This window comes from Mycteria americana, chromosome 17 (assembly GCF_035582795.1).
Source record: "Mycteria americana isolate JAX WOST 10 ecotype Jacksonville Zoo and Gardens chromosome 17, USCA_MyAme_1.0, whole genome shotgun sequence".
Classification (NCBI taxonomy): Eukaryota; Metazoa; Chordata; class Aves; order Ciconiiformes; family Ciconiidae; genus Mycteria; species Mycteria americana.
In genome coordinates this window covers 14,165,615-14,184,492 of record NC_134381.1, presented here as the reverse complement: position 1 = coordinate 14,184,492, position 18,878 = coordinate 14,165,615, and the positions used below count along the sequence as shown (strand labels likewise).

Genomic DNA, 18,878 nt, shown 5'->3' with positions numbered 1-18,878 from the left:
AAGTATGAAAGGAAAAGTAGGGACCATAACTCTGCCTTCATCATACCCAGTGACGTAATAAAACGAGTACATCATGAAACACAGGTTTCAACCAGAATATTGGCCTTTCCTTCTTCCATGCAACACAAGGACACCAAAGGAAGACTCTGACAAGGTAGAGTTCTGCTGTAAAATGGCAGACAACCACCTGCCCATCAACAATGCAAGAGCCAGTCATCTATGTGAAACCCTGCAGGCCTCAAAGGAGTAGTTTATCAAAGCGTATCCAAGCTTACGGACACAGAAGAACAAATACACCAACTTAATTTAAAAGGCTACCAGGCCTCAAACAAATGCAGACAGTTACAGACTATACATTAATATTTGATCTGACCAGCAAATGTCAACCTTTTTAGTCTAATAACTTACCTAATAACATGAGGCACGTAGATGACAACTACACAGACTATATCTTGCTTTAAAACCTAGTCCTACAGCTGGCAGAATTTCAGGATAGAAACAGTCATTTATTTTTGGCAAACAAACAATTAAATTATATTGGTAACTCCAATAAGATGAAGTCAGAAAATACAATTAAAAATTAATACTTTATGGCAACTGCCACTTAAACACAGACCTGTATTCTAGCGGAAGATGAAAATGAGACGTTAGTTTTTTTCTGAGCATTTCTCACTAAGTTACATCTCTCTGCCAATCAATCTGAGTAGCACTTCAGGAAATCTCATTTCCAAAAGGTGAAATGAAACAATGACAAAGGAAAAGAAGAACAGCAAATCAGTATTTTGTATTGCCATAAAATTCTATGGCACAGATATTTCATAGCAATTGTAAAAAAGTAAATGCAAAATTCACTTTAAATATGGACATCTACAGTTTTGTATTTGATTTTGTATTTATTCATCTCCTCAGAGTATCACACTACCTCTGCTTTTGGTGAAACCTCAGAATCACAGAATTGCATAGGTTGCAAGAGACCTTTAAGATCATTGAGTCCAACTGTAAACCTAACACTACCAAGACCACCACTATACCACGTCCCTACGCACCTCAGCCAAACGTCCTTTAAATACTTCCAGGGATGGCAACTCAACCACTTCCCTGGGCAGCCTGTTCCAATGCTTGACAACCCTTGCAGTGAAGTAAAATTTCCTAATATCCAGTCTAAACCTCCCCTGGCACAACTTGAGGCCATTTCCTCTTCTCCTATCACTTGTTACCTGGGAGAAGAGACCAACCTCCTTTCAGGCAGTTGTAGAGAGCAATAAGGTCTCCCCTCAGCCTCCTTTTCTCCAGGCTAAACAACCCCAGGTCCCTCAGCCGCTCCCCATCAGACTTGTGCTCCAGACCCTTCCCCAGCTTCGTTGCCCTTCTCTGGACATGCTCCAGAACCCCAATGTCTCTCTTGTAGTGGGGGACCCAAAACTGAACACAGCATTCGAGGTGCAGCCTCACCAGTGCCGAGTACAGGGGCACGATCACTGCCCTAGTCCTGCTGGCCACACTATTCCTGATACAAGCCAGGATGCCATTGGCTTTCTTGGCCACCTGGGCACACTGCTGGCTCATGTTCAGGTGGCTGTCGACCAACACCCCCAGGTCCTTCTCTGGTGGGCAGCTTTCCAGCCACTCTTCCCCAAGCCTGTAGCGTTGCATGGGGTTGTTGTGGCCCAAGTGCAGGACCCAGCACTGAGCTTTGTTGAACCTCATACAATTGGCCCCAGCCCATGGATCCAGCCTGTCCAGGTCCCTCTGCAGAGCCTTCCTACCCTCAAGCAGATCAACACTCCCACACAACTTGGTGTCATTTGCAAACTGACTGAGGGTGCACTCGTTCCCTTCGTCCAGATCACTGATAAAGATGTTAAACAGGACTGGCCCCAACACAGAGCCCTGGGGAACACCCCTTGTGACCGACCGCCAACTGGATTTAACTCCATTCACCACCACTCTTCGGGCCCGGCCATCCAGCCAGTTCTTTATCCAGCGAAGAGTACACCCGTCCAAGCCATGAGCAGCCAGTTTCTCCAGGAGAATGCTGTGGGAAACGGTGTCAAAGGCTTTACTGAAGTCTAGGCAGACAACATCCACAGCCTTTCCCTCATCCATTAGGCAGGTTGCCTTGTCGTAGAAGGAGATCAGGTTGGTCAAGCAGGACCTGCCTTTCCTAAACCCATGCTGGCTGGGCTTGATCCCTTGGTTATCCTCTACATGTTGTGTGATGGCACTCAGGATGATCTGCTCCGTCAGCTTTCCCGGTACCGAGGTCAGGCTGACAGGCCTGTAGTTCCCCGGGTTCCATTTTGTTCTAACTGATGTTTTTCTTAGCAAAATTTTCTCACTGAAAAGTATCTATGTATCTATTTGTAAATACTGACATTTTTGTGTTAACAGATTTTTCAACAGGAATTGCTGTTGAAAGAAAAGTAAAGAGTATAGAACAGTAAAGAAAAGACTCCCTGACTGCCTGGAGAACACATGTAATTTCAGAAGCATGAAAGTGTCTTCAGTTACAAAACTGCCTTGGTGTTCTTGAAACAAAATTATTTTATCTGACAGGAAGGCCAGACACCAGATAGAAGAATTTTTCTTCTCCTTCCTATACTTTCTCAAAATAGAAGGCTGTTAATCTCTCTGAACCACTGTAATATATGAGTTGTTTTGTCAGTGACCAAATTAGATGGATTGAACTTCTACTAAGAACATTCTAAACGGGACTGCCCTTTCTGATGTTGTCAAAAATTCAGTTCTGCTAATATTACAGGGGGTTTTTCTCCTTTATGTATTCATGATATTCCACCTAGGCACAAGAAGAGAATAAACCATAACGGATCTAAGGACATGTTCTTATATGAAAGAACATGAAGGTGGAAATGCGCAATTCTTGTACCTTTCGCAGAAAGTAAATTTATTTCATCAAAACACTGAGATAACATATCACTTCTATGCAAATTTAACGTTTTCTGATAACTACCTTCTTTCTTTATTTTTGAAGTTCTTATTTCTGATTTTCAAATGTCTGTTAACTTTAATTGCTTTTTCTCAACAGGCCTCAAGTTTCTTTCCGTATCTTTCTTAAAAGGTTAAAAAATTAAAGGATACTAATACTTTAACTTTTAAGGGTTTGGGCTGATTTATTCCCTCAGAGTTGATTCTTAAACATGACAGTACAAATTAAAAAGTTTACCAAGCAGCTGATGCAGCCTAAAATACACGTTATGACTAGAGGCATAAGTCAAACTCTGAAATCAGATGTGAACTGAAAAACAGGAGCAGAAGGGAGAGTAGAGAATTTTGACATTTGATAAATTTATCCTGAAGAAACACTCAACACAAAGCAGGACAGGAAGACTTCCAGAAAAGCATAGTAATCTCTTTTGGCAATAAATGCCAAATCAAAGTAAATCAGGCTGGGTTACAGATTCACAGTGCTAACAAGGAATAAGCCTAGAAGAATATTAGCATAATGCAAGAAATTTAGCATTTTTTAACAAAAGCACATTATTTAAATGGTTACATTTCCTCAGGCACTGAATTCCAACGATGTAAACAGATAGTTTAAGAAAACCTACCTCAGGCTGTATAGCTTTAAATACTGGCATATCCATCAACGTAATCTGGCTCTGCAATAAAGATAAAATTTTAAATAATGTAATACGAAGAGCTAACAATCATGTATTTACATCTGCCCTTTAGTAACTACAAACCATACAGTCACATTTTCTCCATAGACCAGAACTGACCGGTCCCGAATTCGGCCTCCCCTGTCCAGGCTGACACACCACAAGCAGAAACTCCACCATCCTGAGTGGCAACATGCCATTATATTCTCTTACGTTTACCAGCTGTAACTAAGTGGAGGTTTTCAGTACCTGCAGCAGTCTAAGAGGAAAAACCTGTGTTTTAGAGTCTTACTCTTTGGGCCCTTTATTGACATAACAGAAATGGCAGGAAGAATTATTTGCCTTTCAGACAGAAAGCAGCATACATTTTACATTCACTGGGTTGAAAGGCAATGAAGCATTATGGTGTGTTAATTAGTTATGATTGGAATATGCTTTAAAGGGGTCGTACACAGATTTTCAGTCACTGATGAGTATGTCCTGATAAGACATTGTAACGCTGTTTCAAAGCCAATGATTCTGAGAAAAAGTATTCATAGAACATTTTTAGCATCTGAGTGATAAGATACTTGAACTCGTTCAGTGATCGAATGATATTATATATTTGGAAGTTACGTAAATTATGTTTAACCAATAGGTACTTCAATTATACTGTGAGTGTATAAACCTACAGAGCTTTGAACTTTGTAATTTACATGATTTAATGTGTAAAAGAAAGCGTCAGAGAACCCCTCTTTGGATCTTCCCCAGCAAACCTTCTCTGTTGGCCATTTTGTTACACCAAACCCAAAACAGCAAAAACTTGCTAATCCCCTCTCAAAGTGCTCATTTGATTCCACAGATTAAGAATGATAACTATCTATTTAAATATAATTTTAATAAGGTTTCTATTATTAGTATGATTCCTCAGATATGAGCCTAGAAAAGTTAATGAGGCCCATAAAATTTGACAGACATGAAAAAAATTTCCTTCCATAAATGGTTAATTTATACTCTCTAACTATCTCTTGCTTTTATATTATGCTAAGTCAAAGATTTTGCCACAAAGCCCTAGCTGAACACTCTTAGCAGTACTCAATTTTGTGATTTATACTTCTGAGTAATGTTTGCGTATTTACAAACTCAGATGTCATTAAGATCTCGTTCGGCTCCTAGAAAAACTGCAGCCTGTTTGCACCTTCTTGACCGTCTCCTAGTAAGATGCACAGCAGAGGCTCCAAAAAGCTGATTATAAGCCATATTATGCGAGATTAATAAAGACGTTTTCAGCGACAATTAGTAATCGTTTCAACAAGACATGGGTTCCATCAAAATCACCAAAATGGTTAAAACAAAATTCAGTTGTATTGACAAGCCGCTGGTCTTTCTGTTATATATGCAATTACCACCAGGGAATTTCTCCTCTGCTGCTTCTAAATTTTAAAAAGGAACACAACACACTAAATTTGGAAGTGACCTTAACTTGGCTCCATTCCCTTTCTCTAAATAGTTATATTCAATACAGCAATCCCATCTTCTATAGAACTCTGCCCTGATGTCCAATAACCAAATTGTACTAACTACAGTAAACCCAGACCTGTGGGTTTTTTTCATTCTCCCCAACTGAACTGTTTCAAGTTATTTGAAACAGACTACCACAGTCTTGAGTAACAAGAAATGGTATGTGTAATTTACTGGTTGCTATTATTTACTGAAAAACAAAATTATCTGCTTCTCTGGATGGAACAGAAGTAGTAAACGTTACTTGAGCTGTTAATAAAAAAAAAAGATGATCAGGGTAAACCAATGAAAAGGTTTTAATGTGGCACAAGGGGAATAGCTACTCTGGCTAAGAAAGCCTTGGTGTTAAAAGTTTGTGTGACCACATTAAAATCAACATCAACAAACAAACCAAGCCCAAACAAACAGCCCTACCACTAGGGTTTATATATGATCTTTTTCACACCTCACTGCCTACAGCAAGTCCTACAGACACACATTTCAACTTTTGGTTTCTTTGGGGGTTGGTAGGGTTTTTGTTTCTTTGTTTTGTTCATGGCTACGGGTGGAACTGGAGAGAGAAAAGCAACTTACAGACTTTGGACTTCAGAGTTAAAAGGTATGTTACAATGACATAAGGCAGGGGGTGTGTGCGCATATGTGTGTGTGTTTTTAAAGTGTACCATTAAATCAAGACTCTCATCACCAAGCTTCCCTCTCAAACCAACAGCAGTAGGAATTATGAACATAATAGAAAACTGATGAATAGAAAGTTACAAGCAACCGTACCTTGACTTGATCGTTTTATAAATACAGCTCTGAGACCACCACAAATTCACTTTTGCTGATGTAGACTACACACTATGTTCTGGGCTGTCTTTGGACTTAATACTCAGTCTCCTCTGATGAAATTAGACATCTCTATTTCGTGTGATTTTACAGGCCTGTCTAAATTGTGGCTCTGTTCATTTCTGAACATAGTCCCTGGCCATGGATTATCTGAACTTGGATGAATAAGAGCAAAAGCATCAGGCCATTTTTTAACTGAGTTGATGCACATTTGCCAACCAAGTATTTTTATATTTTTACCTAACAGCAGCTCTCATCTGTGTACTCTGTACTGGTGTTAAAAAGAGACTCATCAGAATTTGTTTCAAAGTGACGAACTTATAGGAATAACGTAGGCATATCTCCAGGACTTCTTTTGTGAACTAGTATTAAATGATCTTACGTCAAATGAGGGAAACATCATTTTGATGCCCAGAATATTAATGAAAACATTGAACTAGGCTCAATAGTTTTCATCCTCACTCTTGCCTGCTCCCCAGCAAGTTAACATACAAATTAAAGACAAGGGGCCAAGCCCAAGAACTGTATTGGACTTTTGCCAAAACGCAGTTCTGCTTTCAGTTTAGTACTGAAAACTTGTTGTTAAGGAATGCAAATTGTTTCCTCTCTACAAGCTTCTTTCCTGCTTTTAAGAAACTGATTTTTCTGAGAAACTGATGTTTCAGCAGAAAAGATGAATATTTGTGGTTTCAATTAAAAAAAAACAAATTAATCAGACTGTGGATAACTAACATCTTTAAACCTATGCTAGGGTCTTCTAAAACACTAGAAAAAAATTCAAATGGCTTTACACAGAAAAACAAATATGCTGTGTCAGGTCAGTACTGAATGATTAAATCCCAAGACATGTTTATTTTGTTAAAGTTTATGTAATCAGAAATTTGTTTTCAAGAACACTGGAAGTTAATTTAAAAGATTTTATTTTAAGAAAAAAGTTTTATGTATTTTTTTAATATCCTGCAAGCTCTGAATAGTATACAAGCTTAAACGCAAAAATAACATTTCTACTTACAGCAAACTCCTCAGGAGTTACTTTCAACACATCAAATACAACTGCATCGTAGCTTTTATTGGCATAATCTGAACTTCGCCCTTCCAGAGAATCTGAGCTGCTACTACCCTACAAAGAAAAAATAGTAGGCTTATCTGCAGAATGATGAAATTTCATGTCAAATTCAGAAAATAAATATGTGTAAAAATATTAAGAAATGACAAGAAAATGTATGAACTTCAAAAAGCTTCAGACACCGAATTATAAAATTTAGTTTAGCACATTCACGAATGTTTCCAACTAACTTTCCTCTGCAAAAACTATAGCGACATACAATTTTAGCTCTATGAAATTTCCAGCTTTAGAAAGTCATTTTTAAAATTATAGACTAGATAAGAGCTGTCACACAAAAGGAAACATGTTTAGATTTTGAAGATTCATATTCAATGGAAATTTTTAAATTAAATATGCAAGGTAAAGAGTGGGTAGATCCAAATCATGCTGCTCTATCTGTAACATTATAAAAAAGGAAAAACTGACACGGCCCAAAGTTTAACCCAATGTTAGCTCCAGGGTACTTTAGAATAGTACTGTGTCTTGCCTTAAAGACTGGTGCCTTGCCTTCCTTTTGAAGTTTCTGTCCTCGGGCTCAGTTGCAGGCACTTAAGGCTCATTTTCTTTTCTTCAGGAATAATGTGACTTAATAATATTATTATTTTTCTATTTCTTATCTTAAAACTACATACTGAATAAAAATATATGCATGTAAAATCTTAAGCCCTTACCTCACTGAGGTTATTTGTTTGTTAGAAGAACACTGTTGTCAAAACAAGATGTTTTGGCTTCTTAACTCACTGTGACATGCAATTCCCACTTGAAATAGACTTGGTAGCAAAGAACTACAAGGTGGTAAGTGAGATGCCGATTATTTTTTTTTCCCTACAAAGTATCTGGGGAACTACTGATTAGGAAGCCTGACATTTGTACTGGGCAGACCCAAGAAGAGAATAAAGGGGAGTTGGTAGAAACACAGATAGGTATGCTGTATCAGGAAATTGCCAACTTAGTATTTAGAAAGAGCAGCACTGCCTCAGTATGTACAGACATGTGGGTACAGGAACATGATTAATACAGTCTTGTTGGACTTCCAAAAGATTTTTGACGTGGTTCCTCACTCCGAAGACATTAAGGAAACTATGCAGCCCTAGCATAGAGACTGTCCTTGCAATGATACATAATTAGTTACAAGGCAGTAGTTACAAGCACTGAGAATACGTGAATCAGCAGAGAATTATGCATGGATAAGTGATTACTATATATTCAACAACCTGGAAAAGACAGTGAACAGTGAGGTGACAATTTGTTGATGACTATGGATCTTCATTTTATTTATACAAGGTGGTAAAACAAAAACCAAAACCAGGCAATGAAAAACTGAAAAGGGACTTGACAAGATTTGGTAAGTCTGGAAAAGGAAAAGAGAAAATATGTAACAGAGCATGAACATGCTCCTTTATAAATCCACGGTGCACCCAAACTTGGAGTACATATAGAGTACTAGTCTCCATCTTAAAAGGGATATCAAGAACTGGAAAAGTTTCAGGACAAGGCAACAAGGATGATCACAGGTATGGAATGGCTTCTTTACAAAGAAAGACTGGCTATGCTAGAAATCTTCAACCTGGAAAAGAGGCAGTGGGTTGTGGGGAGGAAGTACAATAACCAACAAAGTAAGCGAGAGGAAAGATAGGAATGGTCTCTCTTTGCTTCATCTAACACCAGGAGAAGGGGTTATCAGTTAAAATTAGAGATGGATTTTAAATGAATAAGAGGATAAAGGTCTTCACACAGAATACAGTTAAGCTGAAAAACAGCTTGTTATGGGATTCTGTATAAACTAAAAAAAGATTACACAGATTCAAACAGGGGACCAGGTGAATTTATGCGAGAGAAATTTATATTGAGATACAGTAAACAGGACCTTCCCCTCAGGAAGTCTCTGGGCTGCAAACAGCAGTGGCCAGGATGGTACCGGCAGGACGTTTCCTGTGTTTGCACTGCTCTTGTGCTCTTCTTCAGGTGTTTGCTGTTGGCCACTATCAGAGGCAGAATAACGGATTAGAATAATCTTTATTTTGACCGTGGAGACTTCTTATGCTCTGACCTATGACAGATATTTCTGTTCTGAGAAAACGGTGTGCAAAAGTTTGTTTTTGTTTTTGTTTTTAATTATTTTGAAGAGGAGTTTCAAAGTTGTGTGTTTACGCACCCAATTCAAAACGTCCCTCATCTTGAGAGAATGAGAAACTATTTTTGTTAGTCTGAGGGCATTTATCCTACGTTTGAGAAAACTATCTTCTGCAGGGCACAACTGTATTATGTATTTTCCTTTTGTTATAAGATTTTTAAAGATCAGCTCACAGCTGATTTGTTTCATGAAAATCAGGACAAGTGCTTTGACAGGATCAAGTTGTGTGTGCAAAAGGCACCACTACGATGGCAAAACTTGCTTCACACACACTTCAGCTGTCTTAAGAGATGTAGAATTTTTCAACCAGGGAAGAATTTCATCAAAATGTTACCTTTTTAAAAAGCAAAAAGTACCTCCAATCATACATTTAAAATGTGTGCTTTACTGGGCAAGCTTTACTGTAGCTGATTTATAATACTTCATCATAATACTACATGAAAGTAAAAACCCAGAAAAGCTCAGTAGTAAGGTAACTGATTCCCAAACAGTCCTCAGTTGGCTGTCCTGGACCTACAAACACAGGCTGGTAGCTGTGCAGAGCAGCTCAACACAGAACTAAGTAGTTTCTGGAAACAGCATGACAGAGCTGCCTGGTTTCCAAAGGATACAAAGGGTTAAAAAGAACAAAAATCTTACAGACCACTTTCTTACTAGCAGACTAGTAAATTCAAAAAAAATTCAACTGGAATATTTCTGACTGGCTCCATTTAGATGGTATTTACATCGCTCTTAACTCATTAATAATAAATGGCTGCTGTAAGTTATGGAGTTAGAGGTCAAAAATGCTATTTAAAACTAATCTAAATGAGTAATCATCATCAACAATAATTAAAAAAAAATAGGTTGTGAACACTCAGAACTATGGAGTGTTCTAAAATTACTCTGTTGTCAAATACTACACCATTCATAAGAAAAAGGACTGACCCGACTGGTAGTGGAAAGGGCTTCTGTGAAAGCTGAAAAAAGCCAAAATTTCCATTTTGATGCAGGAGCTAACAAAAACCAAGGAACTGTACCTCTGGAGTGGCGGAGGTGACCATCACATTGGCCATGAGGTCATTCCTTTTATACATGCTCTCCTCAAGACGCAGGAAGTTTCAGCTTACCCAGCACTGGTGAGACAACATGATGAAAAGAGAATTCCTGCAAAGCAAATATATTCATGCAAATTAATAAATAAAATTTAAAAACACCAACAATACAAGAGATTTCATTGTTCTTTGTCAGAGAAAAGAACTTCAGAAACAAGATGATCTTGGGAGCTAGATTCTCTTTTGTCTTTCAGGTACCAACTGTGAAGGAGCATAACTGAGTATCACTAAAGCCAGGCCTAGTCCTTATCCCCACTTCCAATCAACTCAAGAAATGGGGGGGGGGGGAAGTGTATTATTTGTCATTTATGTTGAATTAGGTTTTATATGAAGTCCATGCTAGGCAGTATTCATCCAGAAACTGCAGGTTACCATAATGTATTTTAAAATAAGAAATCCAAGCTATTAACTGACTGAAAAAATGGTGCTTCCTCACTTTTCCCTGTTCATAACTTGAATTAGTCTCATAACCAGTGATTTAAGTCCCACTGTATCTTTCTAATGTGCAAATCTTATTTGCAGCTGCTTAGGCCGCCACTAATATCTTTACAGACAGGTGCGCCTGAAAGCATTTTATGTCAGGCCCCAAAGAACAGAAGTTTTCCAGAGAAGAGAACCGGACATCATCCTTCTTAGCTGCAAGGATGAATCTCAAGGATCTCAGCTAATCCAGCAACAGCACTGTCTGAAGTGAGACTTTTTCCAAACTGGATTAAGCAGACCAATGCAGTTCCAAATTGGCTTAGGACTTCACATATGTAATATACCTTAAGCTTCCTCCAGAAACCAAAAGACTGGACTGCAAAAAAATCTGAGTATGTGGTACCATGAAGAAGCTGCCTCTACCCCCTTGGATCAAATAATCTGTTCCAGAAATACAAAGTGTTTAATGAAAACTAAACACACACCCCCCACCCCATATTGAGGTTCTGAATTTACAAAGCTATTGATCACAACAGTAATACTTGTATCTAAAAGAACCATCAATCTTGAAATAAAGCACAAATAATTATGAGACAGCATATTCCTGAGTATTGAACAAAGATAAGTATTAAGTATTTATAAATATTTATCTCCCTGATAGCAGGAAATCAGATTTCATCTTCTTGGATATATGTCAATTATTATACACTAAAGGATATGCACCATATGGACATAGGTGGATATTTAATTCCACAACTCTAATTAAGTTGCATCTCATTCAGAAAAAAATAAAATTTGTATATGAATAGGCACAACTAAAATGAGAACAACTGACATGATTATAGACTTAATTCAGATAACAAGGGTACTCATAAAAGAATTGCACACACATTTTTAAATAAAGTAACTTACCCAATGACAACAACAGATACTTCCAGGCACAAACACATTTCTTTTGGTCAAAATTTTATGTAAGGGGAAGCGAAGGGAATCCTAAGCAATTTTACTCTCAAATCTACACAGCAAAAAAAATTTGACCATTGACTCATTTCTGAGTTAGCTGGCTAACTCATCGCTCTGAAGGCTTTTTCATGTCACTTAAAAAACTGTCACCAATGGATATGTCTGGTCCCTCCCTCACACTGGACCTCTGATTACTGCTGCAAAACTTAAGAATTCATTGTTCCTATAGAAGATACTGTTTGGAGACAAGGATTCTCTCTATTTATCTGAAATGAAGTAAAAGCCAGAACCAAAATTCAAATTCTACTCTCAAACACAGGAAAAAAACAGGCTTCACATAGATACTGTATTTGGTGCATTGTGGGTATCCATACTAACTACTAGCTTAACAGGTTAAAGCTGCCCTTTCATTAATGGTCCAACAACAATTAGCACAATGACACAGTACCTGCCAAAGTCCTTCAGTTAAACATTCAACATAACACTTTATGCTCGTACCTTAACCACTGAAAATTTTGTCAGCTAATACATCATAATGATATATTTGAAGTTTATGTTCATTGAATCATGAATCAGAGTCCACATAATCTCAAATCCAAGACTACTCTTACGTCATAAACAATCTTATAGGAATACATTAACAGACTCTTAGGAGTACAATGAAATGGCTGATTAAGTAAGCAAGGGGACAGCCGTGGATGTTTACAAGCCCTACTGAAGTTACAGTGTCCAACATGATCCATTGTTAACATTCTTTATAGAGAAGGCCTTAGTACAGGATCTGCCTCTCACTGTGTCAGGTAAGCGATGCTTTGCAAGATTCAGACCTGAGAATCCAAATGGAACCTTAAGTGGAAGCTTGTTAAGATGGGCATAAAAAAAGCTAACACAGTTCAGGCCCGCAGGATTGTGCAGAAGAGACTGCTGAATCCAAACACCTGTCTCATCAAAAGAAAGAACTACTTTTCCTCCCAAATTAAATAATCAGTATTATGCCCATGGGGTGAAAACTGAACTACCTGACTATTTCTAATTATTAAACCTAAACAGGCTGCTAGGGACAGGTTAAAATACAGCACCATATAGTCCTGTTTCACTGTGTGAAGAACTGGCAATGTTGCAGAAAGTTTACACACACTTTAAGCATGCTGCTAGCAGACATCTAGTAAAAATTTTTCAGATACAGCACGCACATACATACTAAGACCACAACTACTCATGTGTGTCTCTGCACATGTATAAGCACGTGCACACACAAAAACCAAGAACTGCTTACAGAATTACCAAGTCAGCTCAAGCTCTGGTTCACTTTAAATCGAGAAAACAAACAGCATGGTTGTTTCATCATTCCCCACAGCACACACAGATGAACCCCATGGCAACCCCTGCCACAGACTCCTGTGCAGGTACTCTTTTGGCAGAATCTGCAGTTGCTCAAATATGCAACTGCCGCATCTCCCTTTGCATCCTCACCCTTTCCCACAACACTCTGATCACACAAACGGGAAAATGCTGGAAAAGCAAGCAGCTGAGAATAAAAATAACCTCTTATTTTACTTCCTTGAGAAAGATGAGGTCTTCACCCCACCTGTCATCCCTACAAGGCCTTACATGACAAACACCACCAACTCTCCCCACAACCTCATGGGCATGCATGAAACAAATCAGTAACTGTGGTTCAAATAATGCCAGAATCTCCTCAGTTAAACTAGTCAAGAAGCAATCTACTTAATCTCGTGTCCTGATAAAATTGACTCATATTTTGAGCACCAACAGACTGCAAAGTATTTCTAGTTCTGGAGTTGCTCCTGTTCATAGTCCTTAGAGATACTGAAATGGAAAGCAATTTTCATCACGTCATTTCTTTAAAACGTGGCAATTACATCAAGGCCACAAAAATATTCTCGTCTCCTCCTTCTCCGCCTTTCTGACTAGGATTTCCAGTGTGCGGGGGCTCAAAAATGCTCTGAAAGGGGAAAGAAAAATCCCATATGTGATCTTGTATCCTGTCCAAACTAAGTTTTACTCCAAGTTTTAACGTTTGCTAAACCAAAAAGAGACAAAAGTGCTTTAGTATCTGAAACCAAAAGCACTAAGATACTTTTGCCTTTCAACATTCAGTACATAGAAAAAGCTTGCAAGGTTAGATACTTTCATTCTCAAAAGGACCAAAATAGGTTTTTTCTTCCCCAAAAATGTTTCAAATATAACACAAGCATTAAAAATGCAGTGGTTTTTTCCTATGTGCATAGGTTTCTCCAACATTCACACCTCCTCTGAAAAAAAATACACACCCACTTGTTTTGCTGCCTTGAGGAAAGTCATAGGGAGCAATTATCCTTTTATGTCAAATCCAAGAAAGAATTTTTGTTCTTATGAAATCACCTGGTAATTTGAAGTATTTCCACACCTGCTATCACAAAAGGTATTACTCTGCAAATTAAGTAACACTGGAACTACTACCAAGCCTACTGTAACAAAAGGCTGTCAGACTACATACAGAAAGATATTAAAAATAATTAATATAAAAGCTGCTCCCCCATACTTCCAATATTTCACTCCAACAAGATTAAAAAGAAATTTTTGAAATTCTGAAAATTATCAAAGTTCCAACATGTTGGCAATAAAAGGTAAAAAGTCACTAAAATGACATATGATTTATTTTCATAGCTTTTGCTTCCTAAAAATTCTTTCAACTTGCTCAGGTTAATCATTAAAATGATTCATTATGCAAAACAGTGCTAAAAAAAAACCAAAACAAAGAAAACACCTTATCTGTTTGTATGTAAGGTTCACAGGTACATTGCAGTAGATCTCATTCATAGATTGCCAGAAGCAAAGTGGATAAATCAGGATGCAAACATACATACCACCAGAGGTTGTCTGTTCTTCTTTGCCAACTTAACAAACCCATTTAGATATGTAGTTCTCTCTGAAGCAAAAGTGAAGACAGTGCAAGAACAACTAAACTGGAAAAAAACAAAACCAAAAATGCCACCATCAAAACTGAGCACAAAAGTAACCCCTATAGCCATTATTTTACCAGCATTTGTTAAATTTTGTCATCTATGGCACAGAAGTGACATTCTCTGAAAGCAGAAATGCAAACTTTACATTTCTGTTAGTGATATGCATGTAATCCAGTTACAATGACCATAAATTCATTCTCATTACTAGTTATCCAACCCACAGGAAAGTCACTAAAAGACTCTTAAGCACAGATACCACCCTGGCCAAGGAAGTCCCTGTGCCCTAATTTCTGAATGCTAGCAGAGCAATCCAGGGAAGTTACTAACCGTTCACACTGCTCTCAGCAAATACGAGAACAACCATGCACGCAACCACTGATAACCATTGTTCTTACGGATTTTCTTGTTGGAGGAAAAAATACTGAGCTAGACGGGCTTTTGATCAGAGCTGGTATGGCCACTCTAGGCTCCAAAAGTTAACTATCGTAGCTGATTTCAAACCCCATTTACTTACTACTTTCATTAGTTCATTATGTGTTTCTTAATGTCACCGAGCCATGAGCTGACAGCTGCAGCATGCTTTTAAGAAAACATACTTTGGTATTCTACCAAAAGATAACTGTTCTTTCTTAAGCGTAAGCTAGCTGCACAACTGGTTCAGTGCAGACAATTAGAGAGCACAAGGGCCCTGTTCAGGCACTGATAAACTTGGGTGGAACCAACAAAAGTCACCAGTTTCGGGGGGGGGGAGGGTGGTGTTTGTTTGTTGGGGGGGGGGTTGTTTTGGGGGTTGTGTTGTTTTGTTTTTAAATACATTTAGAATAGAATAGCTCCAGTTGGAAGGGACCTACAATCATCATCTGCTCCAACTCCCTGACCACTTCAGGGCTGACCAAAAGTTAAAGCATGGTGTTAAGGGCATTGTCCAAATGCCTCAAACTCTGACAGGCTTGGGGCATCGACCACCTCTCCAGGAAGCCTGTTCCAGGGTTTGACCACCCTCTGGGTAAAGAACTGCTTCCTCATGTCCAGTCTAAACCTCCCCTGGTGCAGCTTTGAGCCATTCCCAGGCGTCCTGTCCCTGGATCCCCAGGAGAAGAGCTCAGCATCTCCCTCTCCACATCCCCTCCTCAGGAAGCTGCAGAGAGCAATGAGGTTACCCATCAGCCTCCTCTTCTCCAAACGAGACAAACCCAGAGCCCTCAGCCACTCCTCAGAGGACATGCCTTCCAGAATTTGGTCTCAAACATCAGAATGGTTAGCTGTCGTCGACCAAGATAAGGGAGTGAAGGCTACTGAAAGAATCTTGCTTTCTACCTCCAGCAAGATCAACAATATACTATTTGACTTCATTGGCAATTGCCACAACCTAAGGACACATTTACAATAGACCATATAGAGCTCCATATTCAATTCTGAATTGTTTTTCATCATTGCACTCATTTTCCTCTTTCTTCATTCCAAAACTATTCCTCCAGATGTTCACCATTAGAATGTTTCTTTCCTTGATGAGCCATGAACAAAGTCATATTCAGATGCTGTGGGCGTAAAGTACAAATGAGAATATGTTAGCACAGTTAACATACTGGAAGAGGAAAATGGGACTGTATTATGAAAACAGGATGAAAAAATAATGTGGTTATACTTGTGCCCCTGTGCTTGCATTGAGCCACTGATGTGAAACCTATATCACCATCTACATCACATCCAGCTTCAGTCCAGAGGCTCGTAAGCCGGGGGGGGGGGAGGTCCCATCTTTTTGTGTTATTGCTAAATAAAGAGAAAAAGGCAATTAGCATCAAGGTATCTAAAACCCCGTGTTGCCTGTTCTCCATCTCTAGATATTTACATACCTTTTTTCCCCCTGCTAAGTTTCTTTTGTTTAGTATCATCATTTTAACATCAAAACCAGAAAAAAAATTTTCACAATCCTTCCGAGTCTGAGCAATTTACAGCTGTTTTGTCATTGCAGTGACAGAGCAAGCCAGCCTGGAAAGATTTCTGGAGGAGAATTTCTTTAAATCTTTCAAAGAAGCAGCTGCTGAGTGCTGTGTGGATACTTGCTAACCTAGAGAAAGGTTAATGCACAAACCTCAGAAGCACTGAGCAACACTGGTGTAAAACCATTTTATTCCCGACTGACAGCATCCCCTCCCAGAAGTTTAGCACATTCAAACACTACATCATATCTTCACTTTCTGGAGTGTCCCTGTCCAGTCAAGTATCACCTCTCAAACCCCATTTCTCATCCCCTCACATATGATTTCTGCAAACTGGGAAGGAAAAGGACCACATCTCCTATAGTAAAGGCAGAAGTGATCCATGTGAACCCCACTTCCTTCAGAAAATAGCAATCTTTTGTGTGCCGTTCTGAGCCCTTTCATGACATACAATGCATGCACAAACACACATATGAGACTGGACAGTTGAACTGTCTAAATAGTCACAACGCTTTATACGAAAAAGCTCTTTTCATTACAAAAGTCCTTTTGACACAGTTCAACATTAGACCTTGGTGGCCATTTTGTACAACATGAAAAATGCTGAAATATTCAAAAGCCTGGATTTAAATAATAATTGCCTACTAACAGTTTAGTAAGAAAAAAAGCAATTAGGCTATAGAAGATTAAAAAGCCATTACATTTATATGACTAAAGATCCTCCTAAGCAAAAACTGTCTTGTGTATTTTCAGTATCTGTTTCACCAGAAAGTCCCTAATATATTTCATTATGCTTTAGGCAACAGTACCACCTATAGATAAAATATGCCATGAACACTTTAGTAGCTTCATGTACATCCTTTTCTGAGAAACTTATTACAGTTAATAACAATGAAAATGTAATGGAAATAATATTTATAATTTAGTACATAAATCCCTATATTGGGCTGTGACAAGACCCAATGACAACACACCTTTTGAAGGCAAACAGCACTCCAAAGTTTAGTGCAGTAACTTATACCAGTCACCGCTACACTACCAGCACAGAAGTTGAGCAGAACTAGCAAATTTAGGAGCACTAGATTTAGGATCACTAGACCTGTCAATCTTCAACAGATTGAAATAGGATTTTAACCAAAACCATTATAAACATTATTAAGGGTCTGTGGATTAACTATGTGTTAACCCCACCGATTAGCTGACCACAAACTGAAATCACCGATGTAAGTAAATATTCTTCAATAACATGCATCATTCCTGAGCAAACAGGCTGAAAAACTGATTCTTGCAGCACCTCCCAATAGCTGCCAATGAATCAAGCCTAACTCATGAAAAAGCATATTCAAAGTTGATTTCTCATACTAAAATTGTCTCAACTCTCCTACTGCCACCCCTCTAGTGCATGTACACTCAAATGAGTTCTATCATGAGGAGAGAAACAGCTGCTGTGATGAGCTTAAGAAACAACTTCAGAATCCAGGTCCCAAACCCTTTGGGTTTTATGAATAGTCAGCTGATTTGAATTATACCTAACAGTAGGCTAAAAACATCATCTGAAGCTCAGGTCACACTTTTATGATATGCTCCACTTGACTAATTCCATGTTACACTAGACTGCCACAGATTCCTTTGTCATAGCCAGGTTGCCCTACAACAGTCTAAATCCTGGATTTTCAGAATAACTTACCGTCATAGGGCAACCTGGATACAAAGAAATCTGTGGCAATCACTACACCAAAAAAGGTAAGCTGACATTCTACAAGTTGAATAAAAATAAGATCTTACTATTTTTCAAAATTATAATAAACACAAAGTCTCAGTCTTATAGTGTAAGCTGTACGCACAACCTCATAACGAAAAGGCTCTTCATAATGCTCCTAAACTGTCAAAATTTATTTCAAAATTATTAAATATCTCACAGGATCCTTAGTTGCTAAAACGATGGAAGAGCAGGAGGCTGACAATGCAGGTTTGAATGTGTGATGCTATTTTTTATCCTAATTATGCCCCACATCTTTATTATATCCACTGATAACTGAGTTCACTCTAATGACCGTTTATTATATTTACAAGTTAACTATTAAGTGTTCTCCTGTCCTCTCTCCACTCCGCTATCTCTACCATCATTAATGCGTCAAGAAGTAAAGTAACGATATGATCAACGGTACTCATGTAAACAAAAGAAACATAATAAAGTGACATTCTACTAAGAAAGATCTCAGGCTGCATACCTAAACAAATTAAGACAAGAAATACAGTGCAGGTTTCTAATAATTAGAAACTGCTTGAAGAACTTTGCATA

General features: G+C 38.4%; 1 protein-coding gene across 3 annotated transcripts in view; it reads right to left on the bottom strand.

The window, feature by feature from the left end:
* The window catches only part of RALGPS1 (Ral GEF with PH domain and SH3 binding motif 1), a 132,163-nt gene that overhangs the window by 98,201 nt on the left and 15,084 nt on the right, over positions 1-18,878 (bottom strand). For all 3 annotated transcript variants that reach the window (XM_075519519.1, XM_075519517.1, XM_075519520.1), the window contains exons 3-6: positions 14,538-14,636; positions 10,207-10,333; positions 6,961-7,068; positions 3,570-3,620 (exon numbers count right to left, since the gene is read on the bottom strand). In XM_075519519.1, coding sequence (XP_075375634.1) covers positions 3,570-3,620; positions 6,961-7,068; positions 10,207-10,263 — 216 coding nt within the window. In that variant the 5' untranslated portion in view covers positions 10,264-10,333; positions 14,538-14,636. The remainder of the gene's footprint in view (positions 1-3,569; positions 3,621-6,960; positions 7,069-10,206; positions 10,334-14,537; positions 14,637-18,878) is intronic.